The following is a 13,229-nucleotide window of genomic DNA, read 5'->3' on the forward strand; positions in this document are numbered from 1 at the left end:
GGTTCATGTCCTTCCCCGAGGAGCATAGCCACCAGGGCACTTGCCTGTGGGGTTATCTGGCCTTGACTTGCCCCTGCAGAGATCTAAGCAGGTGTGGCTGGGCTGTGGCTCTGGGCAGAGTAGGAAGGCGGCAGGAGAAGAGGGCTGGGAACGGGAGACACCCAGGGCATGACTGGAGTCCTGAGGCTGAGCCATCCGGGATGTGGGTAGGGGTGGCCACACCCTCAGGTTCAGGGTTTAGGCCTGCCCAGAACTGTCCCCTACCAAGTGGAGAGAGAGCAAGCACGACTCAGGAAGGTGAGGGTGGGGACATCACTCGCATGCCTGTGTATTAATAGCTTGTGATGGCTTTCAGAGGCTGTAGAGTATAATGGAGACAGGCCGACCTGGATTTGAATTTTGCTTTGCTGCTTACCAGCTGTGCAACTCTGCAAAGTGACTTGTTTGTCCTGGGCCTCAGTTTTCTCGTCTATAAAGCAGAGATCACACCAGCCCTGGTGTGAGCCCAGCAAGGTCATATGTGAATGTGACACTCATCGTCACCCCATCTTGTGCCCTCCTCTTGGATGAATCTGCTGCAGCCACGCAGGTCCTCTTTCTGGTCTGTGTCCAAGCCGAGGGCCTTTGCCCTCACCTTCGGGCCTTCCCGGACCACCCTGTCCAATGTGGGTTATGCGCCCTTTACAGTCCTCACATCCAGTATCTTTGCGCCAGTGTCTCTCGAGCGCCCCCTATAGGCCAAGTACTGTCCTACGTGTTTTTTTTTTTTCCTGAACCGGAGTCTCGCTCTGTCATCCAGGCTGGTGTGCAGTGGTGCGATCGGCTCACTGCAACCTCTGCCTCCTGGGTTCAAGGGATTCTTCTGCCTCAGCCTTCTGAGTAGCTGGAACTATAGGTGCACGCTACCACGCCCGGCTAATTTTTGTATTTTTAGTAGAGACGGGGTTTCACCATATTGGCCAGGCTGGTCTCAAACTCCTGACCTCATGATCCACCCGCCTTGGCCTCCCAAAGTACTGGGATTACAGGCGTGAGCCACCGAGCCTGGCTTTTTTTTTTTTTTTTTTGAGAAAGCTTGAGTGCAGTGGTGTGATCACAGCTCACTTTAGTCTCAACCTCCTATCTCACCCTGAGTAGCTGAGACTACATGCATGTGCCATCACACCTAGCTGATTTTTAAAAATTTGGGCTGGGTGCAGTGGCTCATGCCTGTAATCCCAGCACTTTGGGAAGTCGAGGCGGGTGGATCACATGAGGTCAGGAGTTTGAGACCAGCCTGGCCAACACGGTGAAACCCCGTCTCTGCTAAAAATACAAAAATTAGCTGGGTGTGGTGGTGCATGCCTGTAGTCCCAGCTACTCGGGAGGATGAGGCAGAAGAATCGCTTGAACACAGGAGGCGGAGCTTGCAGTGAGCTAAGATCATGCCACTGCACTGCAGTCTGGGCAACAAGAGTGAAACTCAGTCTCAAAAAAAAAAATTTTTGTTGTAGTGGCGAGGTCTTGCTATGTTGGCTAGGCTGGTCTTGAACTGCTAGGCTCAGGTGATCCTCTGGCCTCGGCCTCCAAAAGTGCTGAGAGCCACCAGCACAGTCACAAGCCATTCACTGGGTCTGGCCTGTCCTACGTGCTTTACAAGTTGGATCTCCTTCAACTTCACAAACGCTCTTGTGGAAAGGACGTTATTGTCCTTGTTTTACAAATGAGGAAACCGGGCACAGGGTGGTGAGGCCACTTCCCTAGGGTCAAAGGTAACAAGTGGAAGAGCTGGGATTCAAACCTAGACAGCCTGCCTCTCCTGCTATGCTCTCCTGCCTCCCCACTCTGTGATCTGAAATCACCTCATTCATTTACTTCTTTACTGTTTGTCTCCCCTGACCCACTGGGGCCTCACTCCATGAGGCCAAGGCCTCGGCTGTCCTCTGTGCACTGTTTCCAGAGCTAAGAACATGGTGCGTCTCTCTCATTGGTCACTTCTGGAGGTTGCTAGGGACCAACTCATTATTCTGAAAACTGTATTTATCTTGTCTTCTCTGTACAAATTATACCTCAGGGTAACTAAACGGTTACTGAAAGAAAGCTCTTTTTAGAAGCATTCCAGCCAATATATGAAGAAGGAACGACAGAATGAAGATGGCACTCGTCTGCAAACCGTCATGAAATGATGGATCTAGGCAGCGCCTAGCAGTGGCTGCTGGGCTGTGAAACAGGACTGATGGGGACGTGTAGTGATGGCCAGGTGCCGCTGTCTGAAGCCTCTGCTTGCCCTTAGTGTCACTTGCAGGGGGACATCAGGCACGCAGTGCCTTTTCACAGATGCATACCTAGGAGTGCTGCGGCCGAAACACATCCCACTGGGGCCGGAGCAAGCTTCCATCTTTGACTCTAGTTTATAGAAAATACCAGTGGTGGAGCAATAGGCTAAAGGACACCATGGGGAGGCTGCCAGCTAAAGCCAGGCAGGGGGAAGCTCTAAGGACAGGTGACCTGTTTTCTTTCCAAAATAAACTGCAAGGAAAAGGCCAGGCGCAGTGGCTCACGTCTGTAATCCCAGCACTTTGGGTGGCTGAGGTGGGTGGATCACCTGAGGTCAGGAGTTCAAGACCAGCCTGGCCAACATGGTGAAACCCCATCTCTACTAAAAATACGAAATTTAGCCAGGTGTGGTGCTACACGCCTGTAATCCCAGCTACTCAGGAGGCTGACACAGGAGAATCGCTGGAACCCAGGAGGCGGAGGTTGCAGTGAGCCACTGCACTCCAGCCTGGGTGACAGAGCGAGACTCTGTCTCAAAGCAAAAAAAAAAAGGGCCTCAAGAGATACATCAATCAAATGCAATAGGAGAATTTTTTTTTTTTTTTTTTGAGATGTAGCTTCATTCTTGTTGCCCAGACTGGAGTGCAATGGCACGATCTCGGCTCACCGCAACCTCTGCCTCCCGGGTTCAAGCAATTCTCCTGCCTCAGCCTCTCGAGTAGCTGGGATTACAGGCATGCGCCACCACGCCCGGCTAATTTTGTATTTTTAGTACAGACAGTGTTTCTCCATATTGGTCAGGCTGGTCTTGAACTCCTGCCTGGTGATCCGCCCACCTCGGCCTCCCAAAGTGCTGAGGTTAAAGGCGTGAGCCACCGCACCCGGCCAATAGGAGAATTCTGATGAACAACTGTTTAAAAAAACAAAGAGATGAGGTCTCCCTCTGTTGCCCAGTCTGGAGTGCAGTGGCACAATCATGGCTCCCTGCAGCCTCAACTTCCTGGGCTCAAGTGATCTTCCCATCTCAGCCTGAAAATAGCTGGGGCTACAACTGCATTATATTTTTTTTCTCCTTTAGGCAGAGATGCAGAGATGCAGAGATGGGGGTCTCACTGTGTTGGCCAGGCTGGTCTTGAACTCCTGGCCTCAAGTGATCTTCCCACCTCAGCCTCCCAAAGTGTTACGATTATAGGTGTGAACCCAGTCTAGATAGTTGACACTAAGAAATTGCTGTTGGCTGGGCACAGTGGCTCACGCCTGTTAACTCCAGCACTTTGGGAGGCCGAGGTGCGTGGATCACGAGATTGAGACCATCCTGGACAACATGGTGAAACCCTGTGTCTACTAAAATACAAAAATTAGCTGGGCGTGGTGGCACGTGCCTGTAGTCCAAGCTACTTGGGAGGCTGAGGCAGGAGAATCGCTTGAACCCGGGAGGCAGAGGTTGCAGTGAGCCGAGATCGCGCCAATGCACTCCAGCCTGGCAATAGAGCGAGACTCTATCTCAAAAAAAAAAAAAAAAAAAAAAAGGAAAGAAAAAGAAATACTGTTAAGGCCAGGTGTGGTGGCACAAGCCTGTAATCCTGTCACTTTGGGAGGCCAAGGCAGGTGGATCACTTGAGGTCAGGAGTTTGAGACCAGCCTGGCCAACATGGGGAAACTGTCTTCTACCAAAAAATACAAAAATTAACTGGGCATGGTGGCACATGTCTGTAGTTCCAGCTACTCAGGAGGCTGAGGCTAAGGCAGGAGAATCGCTTGAACTGGGAGGTGGAGGTTGCACTGAGCCGAGATGGTGCCACTGCACTCCAGCCTGGGCAACAGAGTGAGATTCCATCTCAAAAAAAAATAAAAAATAAAAAACAAACAAACAAAAACAAGAAATACATGAAATTACTGCTAAATTTGTTAGGTGTAATTTTTTAAAAAGGTCTTTATTGTATAGAGGCACATTCCAGGATCTGGAATTGTTTTAGATAATCTAAGGTGACAGGCGGAGCAGGAAGAGGATATCGAGATAATGAAACAAAAAACAAAAAGCTGGTCGCATGTTGGTAAGTGCCCAGAGGGCTCAGTATACTTTTGCTCCCCCTAGTCGGATATTTCCTTTTATTTCTTTTTAACTTTGGTGGGTACATAGTAGGCGTATATATTTATGGGGTATATGATATGTTTCATACTTGTAATACACTTTATGTTTGAGATGTTCCATTAAAAAATGAAACAAACAGCCTAGGGAGGCTCAGCCCTTTGGGAGGCTGAGGCGGGTAGATCACCTGAGGTCAGGAATTCAAGACCAGTCTGGGCCACATAGTGAAACCCCGTCTCTACTAAAAATACAAAAATTAGCTGGGCGTGCTGGCACGCGCCTATAGTCCCAGCTACTCAGGAGGCTGAGGTAGGAGAATCGCTTGAACCCGGGAGATGGAGGTTGCAGTGAGTTGAGATCACGCCACTGCACTTCAGCCTGGGCGACAGAGCGAGACTCCATCTAAAAAACCAAAAAAACAAAAACAACAAAAGAAAAAAAACAAAATAAATAAGTCACCTACCAGCTTCCCACTGAGCGTGGAATAAAACCCAAGCTTCTCTCATGGCCCATGAAGCCCACACCGCCTGCCTGGTCACCTCTCCGTCCTTTGCTCTCAGCTCTCACTCCTGCTCGCTCTGCTGCAGCCACACGGGCCTCCGCATACTCCAGGAACGCACCACCCATGTACACTGGGGAGGCTGTGCCCTGGCCAGCTCCTGTCTGGAGCCCGCTGGCCAGAAAACCACATGGCTGCCTCCCTGTGGAGCCTCCCGGAGTCGTCTTTGCCTGCCTTGTAAGCAGCTCTCCCACCGTGCTGCAGCCCCTTCGTTACTCTGCTTTAATTTCCTTGAGACTTAGCACTACCTGATCCTGCATGACACACCTATTTCTTCACGGCCTGTCTTTCCCTGTGGAACACAAACCGCAAGGGAGCAGGCAGTTTGTTGTCGTCACTTTGAACAGAGCTTGCACACAGTAGGGGCTCAATAAACACATTCTGAACAAATGAATGAAGTGCGGGGGGCCCACAGGCAAGCGACTGTTAACATCGTATGCTTCATGTAGAAAACGGGAAAAATGAGCCTCTCCCCTCACAGGGCAACCGTGGAGATTAAATGCGATCATGCATATATGAAGGGCTAAACCAGTAACTGACATACAGTAAGCGCTCCGCGCTCCGTAGATGTGCCCTCCCCCTCCTGTCACCGTTGCCACTATTCCTGCCTAGAAGAGCCTGCCTATCCCCCCTCTATTGGGACCTCAAGTGACAGTGCCAGGGAGGTCTCATACCAGCGATCTGGGAGCTGCCACCCACCACCAGGCTGAAAGGCGGAGGCCCTTACCTCCGGGGCGTGCCGTCCTCGAAAGGCGGGATGATGACCACCTTCACAGTGACAGAGGTGCGCAGCAGGTCGATCATCTGGTCGTGGGTCAGTGTGACCACGGCCACCTTGCAGATCTCCACCAGTCGGCTGCCCTGCCGGAGGCCGGCCTGCCAGGCGAATCCGTAGTCTTCGACCTCGGCCACCGTGCCGTCGTACTTCACATGGAAGCCCAGCTGCCCGAGCCCGTTCCGCCGCAGAGTCATGTCCACCGTCTCCCAGCCATTGGTCATCACCTGCAGGCCACAGGCAGGATCGAGCCTCAGAAGCTGCTTGGGTCAGCTCCTCTGGAAGACCCCTGGTCACGTTCCCCGCTTTGAAGCCAAAAACCTGCCTATTCCCATCTATTAATACCTTCCCGGGCGATGGCAGGGGACCCGCAGGGGGAACACGCACCCGGTCCCAGCCTGGCTTCCTGATTTCTGGAGGAGAAATGTGGATATGCGACCCTGTGGCTTCCAATCTTGCAGAGACCATGGCAGTCATGAGCTATGGCTCCAAAGGCCCCGACCTCCCTCCTTCCTGGGGTCAGTGGGATTGCACTTCTTGGCTCCCTTGTGGTTGGGTGGGGCCCTGGAACTTGTTTTGGCCAATGAGTTTCGAGTGGCCCTGGCATGTCCTCTGGGCTGTGGTATTTATTTTATCATTTTATTATTTATTTATTTTTGAGACGGAGACTTGCTCTGTCGCCCAGGCTGAAGCGCAGCGGCGTGATCTCAGCTCACAGCAATGTCTGCCTCCTGGGTTCAAGCGATTCTCCTGCCTCAGCCTCCCGAGTAGCTGGGGATTACAAGCGTGTGCTACCACGCCTGGCTAATTTTTGTATTTTAGTAGAGACGGGGTTTTGCCATATTGGCCAGGCTGGTCTCGAACTCCTGACCTCAGGTGATCCACCTGCCTCGGCCTCCCAAAGTGCTGGAATTACAGGCGAGAGCCACCACACCCGGCCAAACCTGCTTTAAGCCACTAATACTGTATCCTGACTGACACAATGACTCTAACCAAAATACGCAAGGAAGCAGCAGACCAGAAGTACTGGGACCTTTTCTAGGTTGGGAACTCACACTATATTCTTTTACTTCATGACACCATTCTTTTATTTCTTTGAGACAGAGTCTCGTTCTGTCGCCCAGGCTGGAGTGCAGTGGCGTGATCTCGGCTCACTGCAACCTCCGCCTCCCGGGTTCAAGAGAGCATCTTGCCTTAGCCTCCCGACTATCAGGGATTACAGGCATGCGTCACCATGCCCGGCTAGTTTTTTGTATTTTTAGTAGAGATGGGGTTTCACCATATTGGTCAGGCTGGTCTCGAACTCCTGACCTCGTGATCTGCCCACCTCGGCCTCCCAAAGTGCTGGGATTACAGGCATGAGCCACCACACCCGGCCTCATGACACCATTCTTGGAGGAAGAAACCCTTTCCCCATCTCCTCCTCAGACCTTCCCCCAACATGGAGCTGACCATACCATGCAGGGCCTGGCCTCCAGGACTCCCTGCTTCACTGGGTGAGATATTCCCCTGGATAATGTGTTACCATAAGATCCGAGGACCCACTGAATAGAACCCTGCCCCCTCCCCCCAGCATGCTATTAGGTGATCCCCTCCTCTTCTTGGGATAAAAACAAGATGAACGTAACCAGCTGTGGCTATTAAGCAAGTTGTCAAGAATGCCTGCCCTTTCCTAAAACTGCGTTATGGAAAGATAACAGGGAATGGCTTACATTTCCTGTGAGAAGTCATCCCCTGGCTAGAAATGGTGCTATGTAACGTACCTATCAGAATGCCGGCTTTCATACTTTTCTCACCACCACTTGAAGAAAGGAATAATTTTTTTTTTTTTTTTGAGACGGAGTCTCGCTGTCACCCAGGCTGGAGTGCAGTGGCCCGATCTCAGCTCACTGCCACCTCCGCCTCCCAGGTTCAAGCAATTCTCCTGTCTCAGCCTCCCAAGTAGGTGGGATTATGGGCATTTGCCACCACACCCAGCTAATTTTGGTATTTTTAGTAGAGACGGGGTTTTACTGTGTTGGCCAGGCTGGTCTTGAACTCCTGACCTCAAGTGATCCACCCGTCTCGGCCTCCCAAAGTGCTGGGATTACAGGCGTGAGCCACTGCGCCCAGCCAAGAAAAGGAATAATTTTATGTCACAAACTACTCTACACATTCGTGTTTTACACACGACGCCCACAGACACAAATATTCCTTGCAATTCAAATCCGTCAGATTCTTGAGTATGGATAGCAAGAAGTAAGCGTTTGGATGGTAAAGTACTTACCTGAAAATGTCACTGAATCTGTCTGGTTCCTGATTTGGACGGCGAGAATTTGGAAAGTGGGGGAAACATGTATGACCAAAACAATGCTTCATAAAATAGTCTTATCTTTACTCACTGAGGTGCACTGTGACACTTTTTATTCTTTCCCATCCTATTACTATGGCAGAACCCTCACGAAGGAGATCAGTGCCCATATAAAAGAGGCCTGACGTGGTGGTGTACGCCTGTAATCCCAGCTACTTGGGGGGCTGACACAGGAGAATCGCTTGAACTCAGGAGGCAGAGGTTGCAGTGAGCCGAGATCATGCTACTGCACTCCAGCCTGGGCGACAGAGCGAGACTGTCTCAAAAAAAAAAGAGGCCCAAGGAACTTGTTCACCTCTTCCACCATGACAGCAAGGTGCCATTCGTGAAGTTGAAAGGGGCCCTCACCAGATACAGAACCTGCAGGTGCCTTTATCTTGGACTTCCTGGCCTCCGGAACTGCAAAGAAATAAATTGCTCTTGCTTATAAGCTACTCCATCTAAGCTATGTTGTTATATTCAGGCTAAGTGGACTAAGACATCTAACCTTTAACATTGTTGCAACTCAGGCTGAGTGCAGTGCCTCACGCCTGTAATCTCAGCACTTTTCGGAGGCCAAGGCAGGAGGACTGCTTGAGCCCAGGAGTTCAAGATGAGTCTCGGCAATATAGCAAGACTTCATCTCTACTAAAAATTAAATAAAAAAAATTAGCTGAGCATGGTGGCATAGGCTTGCAGTCCCAGCTACTCGGGAGGCTGAGGTTGGAGGCAGGCTTGAGCCCAGGAGAGTGACACTGTAGTGAGTGATGATTGTGCCACTGCACTCCAGCCGGGGTGACACCAAGACCTTGTCTTTAAAAATTAAAGTTAAAATTAAAAATAAAAAAAATTACATCTCTGTGATTGATTTTATAGCCCATTCATGGGTGACAATGTGTTTATTTGACAATAAGGAATTATCGTTAATTTTTTATTTTATGTATGATGGCTATGTTATGTTTTAAGAGTTGTATCTTTTAGAAATAAATATTGAAAAGTTTATGGATGAAATGATAGGATGTCTAGGATTTGCTTCAAAATAATTGGGAAAGAGAGGGAGGGAAGAAAGAAACAAGATCAGCCATGGGTCAGTAACTGTTGGAGATGGTAATGAAGACTGGGTTCTCTCTTTTTTTTTTTTTTTTGAGACAGAGTTTCACTCTTGTTGCCCAGGCTGGAGTGCGATGGCACAATCTTGGCTTACTGCAACCTCCGCTTCCTGGGTTCAAGCAATTCTCCTGCCTCAGCCTCCTGAGGAGCTGGGATTACAGGCATATGCCACCACACCCAGCAAATTTTGTATTTTTAGTAGAGACGGGGTTTCTCCATGTTGGTCAGGCTGGTCTCGAACTCCTGACCTCTGGTGATCCAACTGCCTTGGCCTCCCAAAGTGCTGGGATTACAGGTGTGAGCCACTGCAGCCGGCCAAGACTGGGGTTCTTATATGATTCCCTTTGCTTTAGTGTATGCTTGCAATTTTCTATAATTAAAAAGTAAAATTGGGCTGGGCACAGTGGCTCATGCCTGCAATTCCAGCACTCTGGGAGGCTGAGGTGGGCAGATCACCTGAGGTCAGGAGTTCAAGACCAGCCTGGGCAACATGGTGAAACCCCACCTCTACTAAAAAAATACAAAATTAGCTGGGCCTGGTGGTGCACATCTGTAATCCCAGCTTCTTGGGAGGCTGAGGCAGGAGAATCGCTTGAACCGGGGAGGCAGAGGTTGCAGTGAGCTGAGATTGCACCACGGCACTCCAGCCCAGGCAACAGAGCGAGACTCTGTCTTAAAGAAAAAAAAAAAGAATTGTCTTGGGCCTCACATGAAATACACTAACACTAATGATAGCTGATAAGCTTTAAAAAAAATCACAAAAAAACTCCTAATGTTTTCAGAAACTTTATGAATCTGTGTTGGGTGCCATTCAAAGCCATCTTGGGCTGCAGGTTGGACAAGCTTGCTCTAAATGTTAAACTTTGTTAACTAACTAAATACATCTGGGACTGTATCCAACCTGTGGATTTGAGACCTTCTCCTTGTCTGATTTAGCACCGTCTGATAGGTTCTCCTGGCATCCTCACACCCCCCTTTTAAGCTCTTGGCACTTGAATTGCGTGGTTTTTTTTTTTTTTTTTTTTTTGAGACGGGAGTCTCACTCTGTCGCCAGGCTGGAGTGCTGGAGTGCAGTGGCGCAATCTCGGCTCACTGCAACCTCTGCCTCCTGGGTTCACGCCATTCTCCTGCCTCAGCCTCCTGAGTAGCTGGGACTACAGGCGCCCGCCACCACACCTGGCTAATTTTTTCGTATTTTTAGTAGAGATGGGGTTTCACCATGTTGGCCAGGATGGTCTCGATCTCTTGACCTCGTGATCCAACCGCCTCGGCCTTCCAAAGTGCTGGGATTACAGGTGTGCGCCACCGCGCTCGGCCGAATTGCGTGTTTAATATCTGTCCCAGAGAGGAGCCCCATGAAAGTAGGCCTGGGTCTGTTATGGTCATCACTATGTCCCAGCACTGGCCAGCCCAAGGCCAGGCGCATAATAACACTCATTCAATTAACCAGTGATGGGATACCGTTAGTTCAAGATGTCTGGGGCAGTTGAGTCAGCCTGCAGGGAGAGTGTGGAATCTGTACCCTGTGGGTGCTTCACAAAGAGAGAGACTCACTGTCATGAGTCATTCAAAACGGGCCTGCCCCTCCATGGGAGATGGCTTATGTCATCATTCCCTGGCCCACTGGTTCCCCAGCAGGCTCTGGGGCATTGAGACTGCGGGTGGGGGTGGGGGTATGGCTGTGGAAATGTGCTCTAAAAGGACTCCGCCAACCGTAGGCATGGGGGTGGGTGTGGGACAGAGTGGCACAGTGAGGATGTGGGTAAAACATGTCACCTGGCACGGTGCCTGGCATGGTCCCTGCTCAAGAAACGTGAGCTGCTGTCAAGATTAGGGGAGGTGGAGTAGCCTAGCGTTTAAGAACCCAGGCTTGGCTGGGCATGGTGGCTCAGGCCTGTAATCCTAGCACTTTGGGAGGCCAGGGAGGGTGGATCACTTGAGGCCAGGAGTTCGAGACCAGCATGGCCAACATGGCAAAACCCTATCTCTATTAAAAATGCAAAAATTAGCTGGGCATGGTGGCGGGCGCCTGTAGTCTCAGCTACTTGGGGGGCTGAGACAGGAGAAATGCTTGAACCTGGGAGGTGGAGGTTGCAGTGAGCCAAGATCGCTCTGCTGCACTCCAGCCTGGGGACAGAGCAAGACTCCATCTCAAAAAACAAAACAAAACAAAAAACCCCAAAACCCAGGCTCTTTGGGCTCTGGGCAAGTCAAGGTATCTCTGGGCCTCAGTTTCCTCATCTGTGAAGTGAGGACCTCATCAGGCTTTTGTGAGCAAGAGATGCAAAACCACCCAAGGTGCTGAGCAGGGTCTGACGCAGAGCTGGCGACCATTCGATGCTCGCTATTGCAGCCACTATAGCGTACGATGCATTCATGCCCGCACTCGGTTCCTGCTCACTCAGCGGCTACTGTGCACCAGATGCTGGCCCAGGTGCTGAGGACACGGCAGTGAACAGATAACACACAGTGCATGGCAGACGGTGGTTAAGCAGGCAAAGCGGGGGAATGTGCTCCAAGCCAGGGGAGGGGGTGTGCAATCTTAGATAACGAGGCCTCACTGACAAGGCGACACATGACCAAAGGCCTGTAGGAGGAAAGGCAGCGAGCCATGTGGTGATCAGAGAAGTGTTCCAGCGAGAGGCACAGGCGGTACAAAGGCCTTGAGGCTGGACGCCGCCCTAGCATGCGCATGAAACCCCAGAGGTCTGCATGGCTGGGGCAGAGAGGGCAACAGTGACATGAGGTCAGAGAAGTCAACAGGGAGCCAGGTCACACCCGGCCTCATGGGCTTCCGTAAGGACTGAGGCTTTAACCTAGAGTGACCTGAGGGTTTAAGCAGAGAGGTGATGTGATTGCTCTCACTACCACATCGAGAACAGGCCACAGAGGAGCAAGGGCAGGGGCAAGAAGGACCAGAAAGAACACCACCAAAAGTGTCCAGGAGAGACCAGGGTGGCTCGCGCCAGGGTGAGGGCTGTGGGAGAGGTGGCTGGCGTCTGCCTACGGAAGTGGAGCTGACGAATGTGGGCATGAGAGAGAGTGGAGCCCAGGCTGCTGCCAAGGCTCTGACATCTGCAAATGGAGGGATGGAGTCGACCTTTTTTTCCCTAAAACCTTATTTGAGTAGACGACTTCTACTTTACGAAGTCAGGAAACCTCTGAGAGGGGTGGGGAGGAACACAGGAGTTTGCTTTTGTTTGTTTTTTTTGAGACAGAGTTTTGCTGTGTCACCCAGGTTGGAGTGCAGTGGCTCACTCTCAGCTCACTGCAACCTCTGCCTCTCGGGTTCAAGCAATTCTTTTCCCTCGGCCTCCCGAGTAGCTGGGATTACAGGTGTGTGCCACCACGCCTGGCTAATTTTTGTATTTTTAGTAGAGATGGGGTTTTATCATGTTGGCCAGGCTGGTCTTGAACCCCTCACCTGAAATAATCCATCCACCTCGGCCTCCCCAAGTGCTGGGATTACAGGTGTGAGCCACCGCGCCTGGCCACTTTTTCATTTTTTTTTTGAGTCTGGGTCTCTCTCTGTTGCCGAGGTTGGAGTGCAGTGGCACGATCACAGCTCACTGCAGCCTCAAACTCCTGGGCTCAAGTGATCATCCCACTCAGCCTCCTGAATAGTTGAGGCCACAAGTGTGCACCACCATGCCCAGCTAATTTATTTTATTTATTTATTTATTTGTTTATTTATTTATTTTGAGACGGAGTCTCGCTCTGTCGCCCAGGCTGGAGTGCAATGGCACGGTGTCGGCTCACTGCACTCCGCCTCCCAGGTTCATGCCATTCTCCTGCCTCAGCCTCCCGAGTAACTGGGATTACAGGCACCCGCTACCATGCCTGGCTAATTTTTGTATTTTTAGTAGAGACGGGGTTTCACTGTGTTAGCCAGGATGGTCTCAATCTCCTGACCTTGTGATCCGCCCACCTCGGCCTCCCAAAGTGCTGGGATTACAGGCGTGAGCCACCGTGCCCAGCCTATTTTTTATTTTTATTTTTTGAGACAGAGTCTAGCACTGTCACCCAGGCTGGAGCGCAGTGGCATGATCTCAGCTCACTGCAAGCTCTGCCTTCCAGGTTCACACCATTCTCCTACCTCAGCCTCCTGAAT

The 13,229-nt window shown here is 50.9% G+C and overlaps 1 protein-coding gene across 3 annotated transcripts in view; it reads right to left on the minus strand.

Annotated features, from left to right (window-relative positions):
• SIPA1L3 (signal induced proliferation associated 1 like 3) overlaps positions 1-13,229 on the minus strand; it is a 290,592-nt gene that overhangs the window by 69,973 nt on the left and 207,390 nt on the right. For all 3 annotated transcript variants that reach the window (XM_058426942.1, XM_032173072.2, XM_032173071.2), the window contains exon 10: positions 5,632-5,906. In XM_058426942.1, the coding sequence (XP_058282925.1) occupies positions 5,632-5,906 (275 nt within the window). The remainder of the gene's footprint in view (positions 1-5,631; positions 5,907-13,229) is intronic.

The sequence above is a fragment of the Hylobates moloch genome, unplaced genomic scaffold, assembly GCF_009828535.3.
Source record: "Hylobates moloch isolate HMO894 unplaced genomic scaffold, HMol_V3 SCAFFOLD_13, whole genome shotgun sequence".
Lineage (NCBI taxonomy): Eukaryota > Metazoa > Chordata > Mammalia > Primates > Hylobatidae > Hylobates > Hylobates moloch.